This window comes from Anguilla rostrata, chromosome 14, assembly GCF_018555375.3.
Source record: "Anguilla rostrata isolate EN2019 chromosome 14, ASM1855537v3, whole genome shotgun sequence".
Taxonomy (NCBI): Eukaryota; Metazoa; Chordata; class Actinopteri; order Anguilliformes; family Anguillidae; genus Anguilla; species Anguilla rostrata.
Window position 1 is genome coordinate 6,469,442 of NC_057946.1, and position 18,619 is coordinate 6,488,060.

Here is an 18,619-nt window from a genome sequence, read left to right on the forward strand (position 1 = left end):
ATTGGAGAAAGCCCAAGGTGATGTGGTCAGTAAAATCTTAATTCATTTGCACCTGCAAATGGTTCATTTGTGTAATGCAGCCAAGGCAGAAAAGATGACTATCTTGGCTCAGGTTGCAGCAGCTCCACATGCAGCTGATTCAGCAACTTCAGCTGGAAACCGTTTCAATAGAGCTGACCCTAATTTGTCTTAAATTGTTCTTATCCCTCCAAGCAAATTTTTTGAAAGATAACTTTGTGGACTTCAAAGTATATGCAACATGTCTTTAATCATGTGAATTGTCATATTTTAAAAATAAATAGAAAATGTATTTGCATCTAAAACAACAGTTCAAGTATCTACTTTGAGGGCATTACAGTTTCCAAATTCTCTAAAGGGTTTGACCGCCTGCCAGGAATCTTGACATTTGAGGGGAGAAGACAGAGTGTTATTGTTAGGCTTCAAAAGGTTCATAAATAAGCAACATAGAAACTTTTCTTCATTATTTGTTGAACTGTTATATGAGATTGGCAGTGTGTGTTTATTTAGTCAACAAACCCATGTAGAAAAGAAAGGGAACGCGTGTCAGTCAAACTCAATAACCAGTCGTCCAAAATATGGAATTTCATGGCCACAGTCTGCATTATTCATTGGGGGAAACTGGGAAAAGTGATATCAGGTGAACCAACCTAAATACAAATTTTAGGCTCCATTTCAGGTTGCTTCTGAGTTGTCCCACAATGCTCTATTGAGAAAATCTGCAGTTCTTCTCAGGGTGCACGTCTTCGCACAAGGTTCCGATAGAGAGAGAAAACCCACAGTGCCCTCTGGACACACCTTGTGCCGTGAGTCTGCAAGATTAACCTGTCAAAGCAATCGCTCACCTCAGAGGAGACTGCGCTACTGCGCAGGAAGTTCTGAAATATTATACGTACACGTTTTAAACGATTAATGATAAAAATGTCCGATACATTTTGAATTTGTATTCCTAAATCTGGACCCTGTCAGGCTATTTGTCCAGGAAAAATTCACGGGACGGTTTCACCTTCATTGGCCATGTTCTGTGCTTATGCAGAGCTGTATCTGCTTAGTACACTGCTTCAGTGATATAATAAGCGTGTACAATGCTAAACTTAACCAAAGTCAGTCAACAAATACCTGTTTATCTAATAGCTCAAATTCCCTAAATTAATATTTATGTATGTTGTGCATTTGTATAATCAAGGCTGCAATTGGTTTGCTGCAATAACTTAAAAACACACTCACATAAAATATGGGGTCGCATCAACATAAATTGTTTTGCGAATGCAGAATTCATTGGGGGAGCTTGTGGCCCTTACATCTCTGTTTCTCTATGGAACCAGAGGAAGCATGACCTAAAGCATTTTCAATGGGTTAAATCATGTACCTATCGTGGCCTGTTGAAGCAGACCTTCAGATTGTATTGGCAGTGTTAAAGAAATATTTCACATTGGCTGGCGCTTTCATGATGTGGCATACTGTACCTTAAAAGCTTCATTCGTTTTGAGTATTGTTCCAGGCCAAAGGGCCCTGTTTTATCCTAATGACAGCCTTTTTGAGTGACTGGGTTGAATGGCCTTCTTGCTGTACAGGTTCAGGTTCTCCTTTGTCTCGTTTGTTACAGTTCTAGTGGTCAACATGAGGACGTGGGCCATGGACTTCATAAGCTCAACCCCTGAAATCCAGCCAAAAAAAGGTGCACATATGTTTGCAACAAACTTCCTGAATCTAGATGTAATTCTGATCTGTTCCTCCCCAAGGAGCTGTGTCTTAAGCCTGCAAGATATCTTTGTCTTGTCAAAACTTGTCGGCACCCCTGTCAGTGTCACTTGACTGCAAATTTGCGGTTCAAATCATGCTTGGGGGACAATATGCCCTAATTTGTGATATTCAATTCCAGTAAGCCAGAAAAATGTAACAGGCAAGTAAAAAACCAGTAAAAATGTGCGTTTTGTCATGACTGGTTTTGAACTAGCTCTTTCGCTATGCCTTTTCAGGGAAAACTATGCGGGGGTCCTTTCAGGTTCAAATATTTTCGCATATCAAATAGCAGATGGTTCGTCTGTAATAAAGGTTTGATTGCAGAACAGCCATTCATAAACCCCATATAAACAAAAACGATAAACTTCCAAAAGTGATGTAATCTCCAAATAAATTAATATAAAGTAAATATAAAGACAGCTCATTAAATGTTTGGATAAATGATTATGTCCTTTTCATGGCAGCTTCTCTAAAATGTCTAAACTTAAAAGGATTGTTACTGCCCTGGTGTTTTCTACTTCATTTGGGGGTAATGAGGAGTCAGGGGGTGAATGCTGATGATTAGCCTGGAAGAGTAGCCCAGCAGTGTTACCCAAACTCTGTGCTCTCTGCCACTGCTTCAGAAGAACCAGCAGTTTTCCAAACCTGTCTTGAGCTTCAGAGTAACCCAGCAGTGTACTCAAACTCTGTGCTCTTGCACTCTTCAAGTACCCAGCGTGTTACCAAACTCTGTGCTCGTCATGTCAGTAGAACCAGCAGTATCAATCGTGCTTTGCCACTGCTCAGTAACCCACATGTTCACTCTGTGCTCTCTGCCACTGCTTCAGTAGAGTAACCCAGCAGTGTTACCCAAACTCTGTGCTCTCTGCCACTGCTTCAGTAGAGTAACCCAGCAGTGTTACCCAAACTCTGTGCTCTCTGCCACTGCTTCAGTAGAGTAACCCAGCAGTGTTACCCAAACTCTGTGAACTCTGCCATACTACTTCAGTAGAGTATCCCAGCAGTGTTACCCAAACTCTGTGCTCTCTGCCACTGCTTTAGTAGAGTAACCCAGCAGTGTTACCCAAACTCTGTGAACTCTGCCATGCTACTTCAGTAGAGTAACCCAGCAGTGTTACTCAAACTCAGTGAACTCTGCCATGCTACTTCAGTAGAGTAGCCCAGCAGTGTTACCCAAACTCTGTGCTCTCTGCCATGCTACTTCAGTAGAGTAACCCAGCAGTGTTACCCAAACTCTGTGCTCTCTGCCATGCTACTTCAGTAGAGTAACCCAGCAGTGTTACCCAAACTCTGTGAACTCTGCCATGCTACTTCAGTGTCAATCACATTGGTTTTCCATTACCCGCACCGTTCGTGAGGAGTCACTGTCAATTCATCCCTCTTCACCACACTATTTACAAAAGCCCTTGTTTATGAAACCACTGGCAGTTGTTGTATTTTGGAAGTCAAGCTGCTGATTAGACACACAGTGTGTTCTCTCTCCCCAGTTCCCTTAAGTATGTATGACTGTTGTAACAAACGGCTTTGTGCATCTTCAGTGAAGGCAATGAGTGATTGGAGAAAAAAATATGTGGGTTAATACCTTAAACTTAAAGAAGTATTTTTTTATGGTCATCTCCTCAGCAGGGAGGCATTTTTTTCAGCTGCTGGTCTCCTGTTGTTGTGGATAATTTTCTTTAAAGATCACCTTGAATGGTTATTTGAAAATTAAATTCAGGGCAAGATTGATGCCAAAATGATGTATCAATGATGTATCAATTATTCATGTACTGGCCACGTTTCTAATGTTTCTTTCTATTTATTTATTTATTTGGTATTTTTTGTCTTTTCACACAAAATTTAAACTTAATGTAAAGGTCCCTAAAAGTTATTTATATTTTAATAGTATGATGAATTAAGTTTTTCAAGTAACCAAAGGTTTGTTGAGAGAGCTTAAAATTATGCTAAGATGCAAATGTAAGTAGAATACTTAAGTATGTCCCCCCTAATGGCGAATATTGAACATGTACTTTGTTAAATGCATAAAATGGAAAAAACTTGTGTTCATCAATATTTTCTATTTTTGAATCACTAACAGTAAGAAAGGTGACCTAGCACTACTACCTTGTAGAGGGTGCACAGCAGCAACATCCCTGTACAATTATACAGAGATGTCACTGCTGTTGAGAGACATTCAGTTGGAAAGCATAAATGTTCTCTAGCCATAACTATACATGCCATTAAATGCAAGATGTATGGTGCACAAACCATATAAAAGTAAAGCAAAAAGTGTATTGCATTGTACGGGTTTACACTTTTTGAGTAAACACGGCCAACACTATTTTGAGTGTAAATATGAGGTGCTAAATGTATAGTTCAAATGTCAGCTCACAGTTATACATAAATCAGGCTTACATAATCACAAAAATGCAGTACACAAGATATTAGTAAAAGCATCTTTAAATGTTCTGTTCCATATACAAATACATATTTTATGTAGCTTATTGTACAGACATCTTGTTTTACCTACAACTAAACATTTACAATACATAATGTACAATGTGGAGGCTTTGATTCTTAAAACATACAATGAGCTAATTAAAAAGTGATCTGGCACTATTTATTGCAAAAGAGATGTGATATAGCTTGCAGTAATGTCCTTTTTTTCCTTCATACACTAAATCATGTTCTTCTTTTTCTTGTTTTCTAGGATAAAATAAAAATAAAAAATGAATTGGTTGGTTTAATAAAATACACCCCGCTCTTAATCATACACACCCTTCTTAATCATGCATCACTATAGCATGTTAATGTATTGGGGCAAAGGTTGGAAAAGGACAAATACTAATACAAAGCTGCCCCTTACATATACAGTTGCTACAAGCACAGATCCTTGCTTGCAAAAATAGCAATGAATTACCCTCTGATATTACTGCATCGTGAATTTAAAATACAATAAGACATTGCAGAAATTACACTGTCACAATGAATACACATTTGCATGGAATTGCTTGAAAAATTTAAACAGATTTGAAAAAGCGCTGCAGTCCAAGTTAGGAAGGCTTGCATGGGTGTTTGTTTTCCAGCCAAAATGGAAATTCCAGTGAGCTGGGGTCGCATGAATCTGATATATGGTAACCTATGGTACCAGGAAAACACTCTTCAGAAGTGATTACTGGGTAGCTGCAAAATGCCCCTGGGGTGATTCTGTAAGAAAACAAACCCCCAGTTTGGCTGGATGTGGCCAGCATTTATAAATGAGGCTTGTAACGGGCCATTGAGTTTCCATGTGTTTAGTGTTATTCATACAGCTAAACACTTTCCTTGGAGTTCACTTTCACACACTTTCTTTTTTACAAAAAAAAAAAAAAACAACCCTCATATTTCAAGTTCCAATTCATTTTTCTTTTTTTCAGAGAACAGATCTGCTTGCCCTAGTTAGCAAAACATTATGTGAATGAAATACTTCATAAGGCACTTGCGTTTTTCAAAAAACCATTGTAATCAAACTGTTATAGACATACAGTATATACAAAACCAATATACATATCTATATAATGTATGCATCTATTTAAAAAAATAAATACTTGGTTAACCAACTTTAGTGTGTCTAAAAATAGATTAAATGTTGGTAACAATTACACAGTTGACTATTGTGATGGGGTTGAGTTGGGTAAGGTCTAATGTCAAGTAAGGATACGGTACTGTGTTTGAGTTTTTTTAAACCAACATTTCTAACCGGGAAAGTGGGTTAACTTTGTCACTCCTGAACTCAAATTTAATTACAAAACCTGACCAATGAGGTGTGTCACACAGTAACATTATTCAACTCTTAAAAAGGTTAAAACAGGCAAATGGTTTATTTTTTCTCGGAGAGTAAATTTTTGTAATAACTTATCATTTGTACCAACAAAAGCCAGGTCTTATTTCTTATTACGTTCCTATCTTCAATAAAAAAGTATAGAATTTTTTTTTTCTTTTTGAAACATGAGGTTAAATCAACTGAGATATATGTATCCCTAGTGTCTATATTTATACATTTGAATAGTGCTCCATTAATTATTCTTATAAACATTGTATTGAACTAATATATCCATCTGTATTCTGCATCACACCGGTATGCATTTTACATTCTGTACAAGCAAACATACACTGATTAAAATACAATATAATCTCTGGGTATTAAGCAGCAGCAATATATGGCGAAGTGGAGAAAAATAAACATGCAGAAAATATTACAGGGGCAGAAATATTAAATCAACAGTTATAGAGGATATAGGGTTTTGCGTATCTAATCTGTTTGATATACATTTATATTTGCTTACTGATAATCCATACTTCTGTAATTCATTTAAAAAATGGTCGCTCAAACACTGACAATGTAGATTTTTCATTGCTGTCAATGTTCAAAAGACCACATCCAGAGAGAGGCATATCTGCCAAGGCTATTGAATTGAGTTGAATTGATGTTGAATCACCACATTAACTCTAAGATGGCCGAATAATCAAATATTATGAGGAATAAAATGTCTGTTTAAATGTTTTATCCAAAGAGGGTCTGCAGTATTAGGAGAAGGTGTTTTGACTCAATGACGATTTGAATCTACATGAGTCTGGATCTACTTTCCTTTGAAATACAGTGCCTTGATCTGTCATTGGAAGACTTTATTTGTGCATTTGTAGATAGCTGCCAATTAATAGCCTAATGAAGACAGCTCTTGCTATTGCAACCAAGGAATGCTAAACCCCTGCTTCCCTGCTATTTCATTGGTTTCTGGGTCCCACAGTGAAGACCATCCACAGGCAGTGAAGTTCATAACTTGCGTAATATTGGCAGCTGCTGGTGCAAGTACATAAAAACTACAGTCTGGATGTATGAAACAGAAGAGAGCCTTTGTGGAGTTACCTCATTCCTAAAATGTTCAGGTATTACTGTTTAATACATTAATATTTGTACCTTTAAAATAAAAAAATAAAAAAACTAAAACAGCAGGAGTGACTGTAATATTTGCAAGCTATACTTGGCATATAAAAGGCACTTTTGAAAGAGAGAGAGAGAGAGAGAGAGGCATGTATAGCAACCCAGAGAACACTTGATTTTTGCATGTAGTGAATATAATCGATAAAAGACAGTGGTAGCACACTATTAACTAGCATGTTGTGGTCAGAAATGCATTATGTGAGGTTAAATTAGACATTCAGACCAGGCTGTCTTCATACACATATCAGGGAGGAGAGACAGCCAGGTTTGTATAGCCTTGGTCCAGTTCTCCATCCAAAGTTCTGTACTGCACCTAAGAGACAGACTTTTGTGCTTGAAACCTGTGGTTCTGTAACCCCAGTACTGCAGTCAATATATGTGAAAAGAATGTGAGGAAAGCTTTCATGGACATTCTCTCAGTTTATGACTTCTGTGTTCCGACAGCAACTATATCAGACTGCACAGTGGTGTAGAACCAATATTATATCATGAAAATTTCATAAAATTTATTGCTGAAGCTGATCGTGTTAGCAGAGTGATCCTTTCTGCCGCAAGCACGGCTGAGGATTTAGGATTTCCCTTGTTCGGCATTCAGGCTTCCGCAAGAGTAAAGATAGTCTTCAGTAATCATTTCAGTCTTTTGCGTTTAGATAGCATTGCGGGTGAGGTCTCTGTTCCAGTGCAAAATTAAAATGGAGGGGGAAGCCGCGCATCATTATTGGCAGGCGCAGGAGTCCACGGTCATGTTGGGGTAGACCTTGAGGACCACGTTGGCGTTCTCGTCGAAGAACAGGATGCTGAGCGAGGACATCTTCTCTGGGACACAGCAGGGTTCGGGGATGCCGGGCACCACTCCCACCGCCCGCACGATGCTCTGGATGGTGGCGTGGTTGGAGGGCTTCACTGACTGCAGGGAAGAAAAGGCACCAGGGATCAGATGCGGATGCAGATTCTTTCGACCCACGAGACACTGAGATCTTATGGTCCAACTGTTTATTTTAACCAGTTTCTTAGCTACGGGAGGTTCTAGCTAGTGACAGGGGTTACCGGTTCTCTCAGAAGAAAGGTTCCAAAAGGCTCCTCTGTGTCTCCATGGAGGAACCCTATCTAGTCCGAGAATTCTTTGTCAGACAATCTGGGAGCTTTCATGCTTTTCACACCTGGGTTCAATACAGAACTAAAAAGAATTCCCCTATGGAGACAAGCCATAGAAATAGAAAATTCCCATTGTGACAATGCCATACATGGTCATGCATCCTGATAAATCGCACAATGCATGCAATTGGAATGTTTTAGCTTCAACAGTAGGGAGTTACTGAATACAGAGAGCTTACAATGTTATGAATATGGAAGTGCAACTCATTCCATAATCTGAACAAAAAGTCATCTAAATCACTGTAGCGTTCTGCATGTCTGTGCATTTAATTTCACTCAATACTCAAACTCAACATCTCATTTACAAACTCATAGATCCTTGTGGATCAGGACCTGACTTTATCTGAGACGGGTTTGGTCAAAGGTGTGGGTTTTACCTCCAACTGGACACCTCTCAAACCCTGCCATGAACAAGCATCCTGGCAAAGAGGTGCACAGAGGTGTCCAAAATATTCCCAAATACATTATTATGGATGAAGAAACAGACTGACATGCCACTAAGCTCTTAAACCACAAGAGGGCACTCCAAAATCATATGTAGTAATCAAGGCGAGTATAAGCAGCGGAACTCGCAAAGCAACCTCCTCCTAGAAAAAACATTAAGTGTAATCTGACAATCAAATTTCCCCAACTAGCATCTCAGATTCTTTCATTACAGATCTGCTGTTACAGTATGATATCTCACTGCAGAACTAAAAAGCAACTGAAGTAGCTTCTCTTAATGCGCATTTCTGATTCCGACGCCCAGTGCTATGTTGGAAAACAATAATGTTGGGTCAATAATGTATCAGTAGTGTAACTATTAAACATCATGTAATGTTTAATAGTTACATAAATGTAATCAAGAAAGGGTATATGAAAGGCAAAATATTATCTTTGAATATAGCTGATTTGGGCATAAATCCTTAGGAAACTTTGGAATTAGGCTGGACAAACTTGGGGAATATTTTACTGCTCAGCATCTTTAGTTAAAAGCGGTCTTACTCAGAAAATTGCACTTGCTCATATGTTTGTGGAAGTGTAAAGTATTTGTGTGTTCCTTTGACTGAGCATACAGAATTAACATGCAGTGCATGAAACATTGGATTTGAAGTGATGTGTGTACACAGTAAAATGTCCGGTGTTAATTCAAATCTAACAGCATTAATTTAACTCGAACAGATATGTGGTGGAGTTGAATTAACACTGCTAGAGATGAATTAGCACAGGACATTTTACTGTGTACCTTAAAGGTGACTGACAGCATGTGCACTGACTGCTCATCTCACTAGTGTGCAGGCTACACCATCTGCAGTATTGTCTGCGAGGGAAGAATAATTTAACAAAGACGGGCAGTATATCCATCCATCCATGCATCCATTATCTATACCCGCTTATCCTGGTCAGGGTCGCAGGGGGTGCTGGAGCCTATCCCATCATGAATTGGGCGAGAGGCAGGAATACACCCTGGACAGGCCGCCAATATATTGCAGGGCAGGGCAGTATATCCTTACCACAAAAAAAGTTTTTTTTAATTTTTTCTTTAAACGTACCTTTGGCATAGGAAACTGGCAGGATCCCGAGCAATAGAAGGCATCGAAATACTTGGGGGATATAATCCACTCGTTCCAGCCGATGTCCGCGAAGTCGACCTTCAGGTACCTGCGGGCGCAGTGCCTGGGCTCGGCCCACTGCCTCCTGCGGGCCTTCTTCATGGTCTGCTCGTCAAAGTGCAGCAGCGCGGGCCTGTGCTGCTGCTGCTGCTGCTGCCTGCGGGGTTTCGCCCGGGACCGCTTGGCGGGGGGCCGGTCCTCGGGCGGCTCATACGAGGGGCTCCTCTCCTCCTCCCGGCCCGGGGCCGCGTGCGGGTGCTCGGTCCCCGGCAGCTCGTTGTTCTGGAGAGGGAGCAGGACGTCGGTCGAGCGCCTGGGCCTGCGCTCGACTGTGCTGTTGAGCGCGTCCACGCCCGGCCCGCGCAGCCCCGGGGCGAGAGCCCCTCTGTGCCGGCGCAGGGTGGACACCACGCTCTCCGGCTCAGAGATGGCGGAGTCGTTGGCGTACACCAGAATGTAGGGGGCCCGGTCTGAGGGCAGGGATTTCCGGGGACCCTGCCCTCGAGGGTCCACGTCAAAACCAATGAGCAGCTCAGAGCGACGTTTTGCCTGATTGATGGCGTGCGTTATGTCTTTCCATTGCCAGTACGCAACATCCCTGTACGCGGTGGAGACATTTAAAAGGAGGTGTCCCTGAGTCTGTGCGCTATTGTTCAGAGAGGCAAAACTCCAGATGCTGAGGTGAACAGGAGTCTGTCTCAGCAGTCGATGGCAGCCAAATGTCTGTGGTCCAGCGCACCTACGGCTGCTGTTCTGGAGGTCACCTATGTGGTAATGTAATGTAGCTGAGAGGATGTCTTCTGACTTGGTTAGTGATGTTAAGTTAAAGATCTGAAGTTGCTTGCTGTTGATATTACCTAAAAATATACAAAACCGAAACCCATCAGAAATGAACACTTCATATGCATCATTATCATTACATCATCATCATCATCAAATATTTAAACAAGCCCTCCATGCTGTTAAATATGTACATAGTATTCCTCAGAATTCCTGTAGTTTTCGTAAATTTCCATAGTATACCAGTAGGAGGCAGACAATAGCCCGAGCCGCTGCACCTGCCTGTTGATTATTGATGGCAATACTGAAGCAGAACTGTACAGCGTTTTTCTAAACATTTTTTTTAACACAGCCATGAGATAATTTTGTTTCTTTTACCTGAACCTGCTAACCATTAACTAAAACTGCTTTTATGCTTAAAATGCAGATTTAAAGACGTACCATACGACCTTCCTAACTTTTGCGTTGGATGATATTACTTAAGCGTTAAAAGGAGGTTCTTTTCTCTCCGAACCTTACTCTGGGAGAGAAAAATGGAAACCTTCAAAAGGCGTATGCCCCAAATAGGCTACGTAAGTTTGAGTATATGTAGTGTAGGTTTTGCCCTTTGTAATATCTCTCTCTCTCTCCAGTCTCAGAAACGAGCCTCATTAATTTCTTACTAACCAGTTTTATCAGCAGGTGCATTTCTGCTGTATAATCAACTTACGAAGTATTGCAAGACGACTAAACAAACTGAAACTCGACATGTGCGGTGCTATTAATAATAATAATAATAATAATAATAATAATAATAATAATAATAATAACCGTACAGACTTTTGTTATATTATTCAATACCATATTGACAGTACATGCAGTGAAAATGCATGCAAATATGGAACATACCCAAATGAGCTTTGAAGCTGCGAACCGTATTTCCGTCCTTGAAATGAAAGCCTTCTTTATTGTATTTCTCATATAACATCTGCATGTGTTCCGACACTGTGTCTTGTAAGAGCAAGTCATTCTTTTCCTTGGTAGGGCGATCTTTACCCCGCGCTTTACTGAGATCGCTCCAGTCCTTATTTCTCTTTAGCCCAGTGAAATGGTCTTTTAGCATAATACAATGTCCACCGCAAATATAACCCCATCCAAAAAGCAGCAGCAATACGTGTTGACAGTGAGCCATGACTCAATTCAAAGTTGAAGTTCGCACGTTATAAATAAAATTGTAAGCTCCGTATAGAGTTCCAAGTGACTTTATCTCTCAGATATGATATCATCACCTGAAAAAGATGACTCTCACGAAGAACGCATTCTGTCCATTTCCAGAAGCTTATTGTCACAAGCTATAATACCCATGAGTTATGGAAGAGTCCTTTGGCGATTGCTTGTATTTTCGTGGATTTTTTTCCCTCTTTCTCCTCAGTTTACTGCTAGCCGTGTTCTCCAGAAGGCGAGTCCGCTTCGTTTTGTATCTGAGATCTGGGCTGATCTCGGAATCGACAGCCAATCGCACCCCTTCTCAGCTTTCATTGAAGATAAATTACGTTGTGCTACGCACCGCAGGCGCGCTGAACCATCGTTGTGCCTGCGTGTAGATCCTTGCCACATAGAAGTTTAGCACATGGTGCAACATTTTGGACTCACTTTCAGTATCGAAGTTAGTTACCTACTTGCAGTCTGATGAGCTGTCTGCAAACAAAACGGACACGTGAGGGGGGTAGAACATTAATACCAAACTTTACTCATGCATTTAGTTCGAGTTGAACGTCTATTAAAGATTTTTAAGGAAAAGATTTGTATTTACGCCAAACATCTCTCATCACACCGACCTACCAACAACAACACAATGCACAGGTCAGCGCACAGTATTTTAAGCTTAAGATCTTATATTGTGCCGCATGTTGCCCCTATTCTTCCGCCCAGAGCGGTCCGTTTGAAATGTGGTGTTAAACGATATGGAATATTGCCAGTATTAAGATTCTTCTATACTCTGTCTCGTTCAATATCGTCCAATAGGCTACTTGTTATTTGGAGAACACCATCTTACAAATGAAATTACATTTTGAAAATGCAGGCATTGATCTTGGAGTTGAACATTTTTGGAGGTACCACTAGTAAATTTCACCATGCATCCCACGGTGTGCGTGCATGCGTGTGTGTAATGCATCAGTACATTATTATCATTATTTATTAAGATTCCAGTCCACCCAAAAAACATAGGGGGTTTAAAGATGCAAGTGCTTAGAGACGCAAATCTGTTTGGCATGTGAACATGCAGACTGCATCTCTGCTCCAGCGAGGCCTTGGCCCTGTGGGGAATTAAATGTTGGAGGCTACAACCGGGCTCTGGTGTTCTGCACAGGGCACCTGTGTGCTGTCAGAGCCCGGGCCTCAGACACTCTGCTGGTCTTTAACCACTCTCACACTGCACACTCATTGCAGCCTAACAAGCGAGCACAAGAAAACCCATTGATTCGTCCGTTTCTGAGTTTTCAAAATAGCTCCGATACCCCAGGCACTAAAACTAAAAGAGGGGCAATGGTTCTTATAAGCTTTGTAATGCCTTCTCAGGGTCACTTTCTGTTCCATGTGTAGTTGGTATGAAGGTCTCCATTTCCACTAGTGTGAATGAAATGGACACCAAACATCTCATGGTGAATGTTCCGATGGTGGCTACAGCGGCTGTCCATTCCAGAATCATGCATCAGCATGCAAATGCTAAACCTTTGTGTTGACATTAGTGTAACTATAGCACACATAATGCCAATTCTGTGTTCAATATTTGTGGAAAGGAAAATGTCCTACTTTTTTCTTTTTTTTTCACAAAAGTGGAGTTGTACACTGAAGGGGGGTGTCTGACATGTATGTGGATTGCCTGAATATTCTAATAATATGAATTGATTTTTTGCAGGCATTACTGGCATAACATGTGTGCCTAGTCATTGTTGCACATGTCACGCCACGTAATACACTTGCAGAGGTAATGTTTTGTTGCATCAGAATCTTCACAATCCCTCACAGTAGTAATAAAAACAGTGGCGGCTGTGGTAACAAAACGTTGCTATATTTAACAATCAAATTCAATAGTGGTCCAATGGTTTTTATGAATGTGATTGTGTTACAATTCAAACCATGCTAATGCTACGCTCTCATAACTATAGCTGTAGTCAAATAAATCCCACTCAGTTTCGTTGGCAGGTCAGCTGGGTGCCTATAGCCTGCCAGCTGCATCAGCTGTGGAGGCCCTTGGCTCCTGGCTAACGCAGCTCAGCTGCTGGATTGTAAAGTGGAAAGAAGTGGCCTAGTGTTCAGCAGAAATCATTGAGCATAATGCAGTGATAGTCGCAACTGGACATCATGCATTCAAGGTGGGTGTGCTTGGGCAATAGAATAGTCAAAGACTTCAGAAATATACATGCTCAGTTCAAAATTGTACAGAATGTGCAATACCATCAGTTGCTTTCCGGTCTAGTTGGATTAGTAGTAAATGTAACTGTAAATGAAACTGCGACTGGCAGAACGTCTCATTAACTAAAATTGTCACACTGAAATTACACATTTTTCCCCAAACTACTCCCACCTGCTTGTAGTTCTACTTTCGGGTGCATGTGAATGTGGTTTCCTCCATGCCTGTGTGTAAGAGCATTAAAGCAAATAATCAGTGGCTATTCTTTTAATACAGTTTGCGTATGGATTGACATTTAAAATTTTCATTATCTTAAAAATAAATGATGAATGATCATATGAAATCAACATGTCTCTGTGATATACTTTTAAAAATGGGAAACTCAGTTATATGTACACGTCAAAGGGGACTTGCAGTGAAGAGTATTACTGTATTGGCAAGTGCCATAAATTCCTTTTGGAATAATATAAATTCCTATTGGAAATTATCTCATGGAAATGATTGGCCCACATTGCCCCACCCTCTCATAAAAGAACCTGTTGTTTCTGTGGGTGAAACGCGTGTTGAAATGAAGCATACCATATACTTTATGGTATAATGCCCTTCTTACCAACTGCTACACCTTTCACTAGAGCGATATGTGCCTAGATTGCACTTACAAATTGCAATTTTAAACCAGAACACGGTTCAAAAAAAAAAAAATCAATTGCGTGCAACATGCAAGAAAATCAGTTATAACTTCAGGATTACTGCAAACCCACCTTCCCCTCATATGTTATGATTATGGTGTTTCTGTTGTTTGTACAAATAAGCAGACAAAAACCAATACATTTTGGCTTAGAAAGAATATTTTGCGATTGTGCACATCCCCTTAATTCCTTCTAAGATATTGAACTTATTTAAAAATATAGATTACCGTGACATGTTTGATGTAATGTTTGTGATTTATTTGATAATTATTGATATAACATCACAAGTCTGTGTTTGGGTCTGTGTTTGTTCATTCATCCATTCATGTCATTTACAAAGGCAAAAGCATGGTCATAAGCATAAGCCACATGACTATTAGCACTGGTGAAGTCTATAAACATTCACATGGTCTGGGTTCTATCTGGTCCATTTAACAATCTACTGCAGGACTCACAAATGCCTTACCTAGATGCACCACTTAGGAGTGTTGCATTCCCCAGTGGATTTTTCATTCATATGAAGTAACTGGGTGTACATGCATTGTTGAAGATGCGTCAGCAATTAGTTGTACCTCACTCAAACTAAAAAAGTTGAATGAAACAAAAAATTGTATTCTATATTTGGTGCATTACCAATGGAAAATTTTTGAAGCTTTTGTTTTCCATTTGGCTCACGACCAGTACATGTCCAAGTAATTAAAACACTTTCATTTTAACGTCACAATTGTTAAGGTTTAATATGATTAAGCAGATTAAAACCATTTGTGCCATTGTATTTCAATATAATATATAAAAGCATGCCATAAAACAAATGTTATTGGTCAAATGGAATGGCAGTACAGATTATTTCTGAAAATACACAAATCTGTTTTTAATTTAGTACTTTCTTAAAATAAGCATTTCTTAAAGGTCAAGCACTTGGGTTCATGTTAGTCATCCAACTGGGTTTTTCTTTCAGGTTCCATACAGTTATAATTTCAGTAGAAACACATGTATTAAATATAATAATTGAAGTGAAGATCCAGTTGCATTACACCTCAGATTAACTGAACAATTAGTAGTCAAATGTGTCATTTTCATCATACACCAAAACAGTAAGACCATTGTCTCAAACACATTGACAATTGTATGCCATAGTTGCTGTTGATGGACAAGAACTCTTGATGAAATGGCATCACCTTGTAGCCGTTATAAGTGCTGCAAATAAACCAACAGAGGGCTAAATGGTGGTTTTAAAATGGGGGGAAATAAGCATTCCCCTTCATGGTAGTGCCATTTTGTATCAATGATTAGCATGCTAATGTTTCAAGACACGATCAAAAAGTTATTTTTTATACAAGATAAATAAATCCAACCCATGATTGTGTCTTTTAGTGCTCCCCGGAGCAAACAAGTTCCGGGAAAGAAAGTAGAACAGACAACATGATCAGTTAATAATAAAGCATTTTTGATCAACCATTTGCAGTGAGACGCAATGAATTCTGCAGCGCAAAAAAAAAAACTTATTTTCTACCAATTTTACTGTAATCTATGTAAGCTCATTGAGTAATGAAACATGCATGAGGCCATGTGAACAGTGTGTTTGTTCCCCATGTGACACCCTAGCTCATTTTAGCGGTTTAGCCGAGAGCCAGCTGCTTTATAGTAACATAACTCCAAATGTCACACTTTGAGGTGCCTGAGGTTGCTTTACTGGACCCCAGTTACTCCCCAGCTGGAGATGTGGTCCAAGAACAGAGTACCACTGGGAGCTGAATCTTTATAAAACCCGTGTGAGGCTCGCATGCAAGGAGTTGCCTACAAAAAAATAAAAATAAAAAAGAAAATTGGCTATTATGCAAGATCGGGATAACGCAATGGGAAACAAAATCCCATTCCGTATATGTCATATCTCTCCTGCTTTACAGCATTTAATACATGATAAACAACAGATGTAAAATGGTAATGACCAAGACTGTAAAAAAATAAATCACTGAAAGCTTACACTCTACTGCATTGAACTTTGAAATATTGCCCTCGTTTGTCTGATGTCAGAATTTTGCTGAACGTGTTAGAGGAGATTTGTTTCAGTAGCAATCTCTAGTGAAGCATAAAGTCTTTACCATTAGAATGTGAGTCATGGAACTATGTATTGAATGCAAATGCATCTGGCATGTTTACAATAATTCAGCAAAAGAGCCTGCAGAATATTTCAACAAAAGCTATCCATTGCAATTTTTTCAGCTATTTAAAATAATGAAAATGCCCCAAACCTTTAGTTAATCCTCTGCACCAGTTTAACATCATTATGATTGTAGGTGCAATAAACTATTTGTATAAAATCATTGTGTTTTTCTTGGCAGAGAATTACAGTTATGGCTATAAATGCAGCTCTGTGGTATTATTATTATCATCATTATATATTTTTTGTCATTAAATAGCTACATCTAATCTAAATAAAAGAATGATTTCAGAATGGGGTCTTGTCTACGCTGAAGCATTCTGGATATTGCCACTGAAGGTACATAGACTGCGCAATCTTTTGCCCCCTGTCTGCATTCACACACTCAGTGTGACGTCACAAGAAAGCTCAAGATCTATATTAACTCTAAAAATTTTTAAGAGTTTACTGCTGCTGTTGACTACATACTGGCAACATACCACATCTAGAACCATATATTGTTGTACTCAAATGCATCCTCCCAAAACTCAAGGCCATGGATGCACATCTGGAAGGGGGTGATTTTTATCACTCGGGGGTGCTTGTGAGAGGCGTGACCATGTCTGTTCGTCCCCGTACTCCCCTCCCACCCTCGCCCATGTGGTCTGGCCCACCCATGGGAGTTAATTACCTCCTCCAACAACTGCACATGAATCATGGGAATGGTCAGCTCTGCAGAGCTCAGGGAAAGGGTACAAACAGGACCTCAGTTTGCATGTAATACATATCTGCAAACGAACACTTGTCTGATCCTCTCAGCCATGTTAATGAAGACATAGTCTATCGTATTAGGAATTGTGTGTTTTTCACATGATTGTGTTATTGTGTTTCCTTATACAATGGGGGTGTCTCTGGCATGATGGAGCACATCTTTTAAAATTAGGTTTGGTCACATTTCAAGTGCCAACTGGCATTCTTTATTTAATCACTTTTGTGTGATGATGAACCAGTTATATTTAGCTTCATAAATGTAAATGAAGACTTGTTAATATGCATTGGCAAGAGTAATGAAGAGTTACATCAGTATGCAATTTAATTGTTACTTTCTGCTTTGGATCAATGGGAGTAATGCAAGGGTGCATGTGTTCTGCAAACAGTGGCAAGCAAAGTTCTCATGTAAAAAAATAAATAAAAAATTCAATATGGATTTAACTTATCTTATTGTTTTAGGTTTTACCAGTTTAGTGACACTTATATCCACCCAACATTTTTGTTTCACACTTTTCACACGTTTGAAGTATTTTTATTTTTTGGTTGTTCCTGATGTTTTGTAATGAAAATAATGTGGCTAACAGTCAACCTCACACAAACTGCCCCCCACCACCCCAAACACACACAGTCACTTGTAACCTACTTTACAACCAAGCAACTTAATGCAGAACCTCACTGATAGCTTCAGTCAGGGGGTGGGAAATGAGAAATCCATGACACATGCTCAAACTGTTGGAACGATTCGTGTTATGGCTTTTCAATGTGCCATGGCTCGTTTTCAAATCCTCCAGCTCTACTACGCAAAGCACATTGCAGTGCATCATGCAGTCAGACAAAAGGATGTAATAGATTCTCCTATATGGCCAGATCCCAAGTGTTCCTTTGCCAAAAAAATAAACAAAATCAAATGTATTCCTGTTTTAAGATCAACTTCAGTAAGGAAGAGAGCCCAGCAGAATAAGAAATAGGAAAATGATGATAAGGTGCATGTGGTAAATCTTTTACTAAATTACTGAATAATTACTGAATATTTTTAATATGCTGAGATCGGAGCTTCTTGTGTGTGAAGTAAAGATCTTGGGGCATTCCACCCATGCCTCACTAACCCTGCCTGCTGTGTAATCTCAGGCTTTGATACCTGAGCACCCCCAGTCACACGAGGTTGCCAGGAAATGGTATGAGGCAGAACCAAAAGGCAACAAAACCATGTGATGTAATAAAATGTGAATAAACTCTGGAGAATACTCACCCTATAATTTTATGGATTGAGAGGTTCCATAACATACCGAAAACGTCCTAGTGTGCACACATTGTAATGTAGCAAGCAGGTATGCATTTAGTAGAATTGGGTCACACTTTTTTTTTTTTTTTTACCAA

The 18,619-nt window shown here is 39.6% G+C and overlaps 1 protein-coding gene across 1 annotated transcript; it reads right to left on the bottom strand.

Moving 5' to 3' along the window:
- Positions 1-6,789: 6,789 nt before the first annotated feature.
- On the bottom strand, positions 6,790-12,044 carry LOC135239651 (bone morphogenetic protein 3-like). The gene is made up of 3 exons (XM_064308475.1): positions 11,137-12,044; positions 9,409-10,325; positions 6,790-7,628 (listed from the first exon to the last, which is right to left on the bottom strand). The coding sequence occupies exons 1-3, from the start codon at positions 11,417-11,419 to the stop codon at positions 7,437-7,439; spliced, it is 1,392 nt and encodes a 463-aa protein (XP_064164545.1). The 5' UTR covers positions 11,420-12,044; the 3' UTR covers positions 6,790-7,436.
- Between the last annotated feature and the right edge of the window lie 6,575 nt (positions 12,045-18,619).

Coding starts and splice junctions, on each gene's coding strand:
- LOC135239651 (XM_064308475.1), bottom strand. CDS start 11,419: ATGGCTCACTGTCAACACGTATTGCTGCTGCTTTTTGGATGGGGTTAT. Junction 10,326..11,136: donor CAGCTTCAAAGCTCATTTGG/GTATGTTCCATA, acceptor GTATATTTTTAG/GTAATATCAACAGCAAGCAA. Junction 7,629..9,408: donor GCCAGTTTCCTATGCCAAAG/GTACGTTTAAAG, acceptor TCTTCCCTGCAG/TCAGTGAAGCCCTCCAACCA.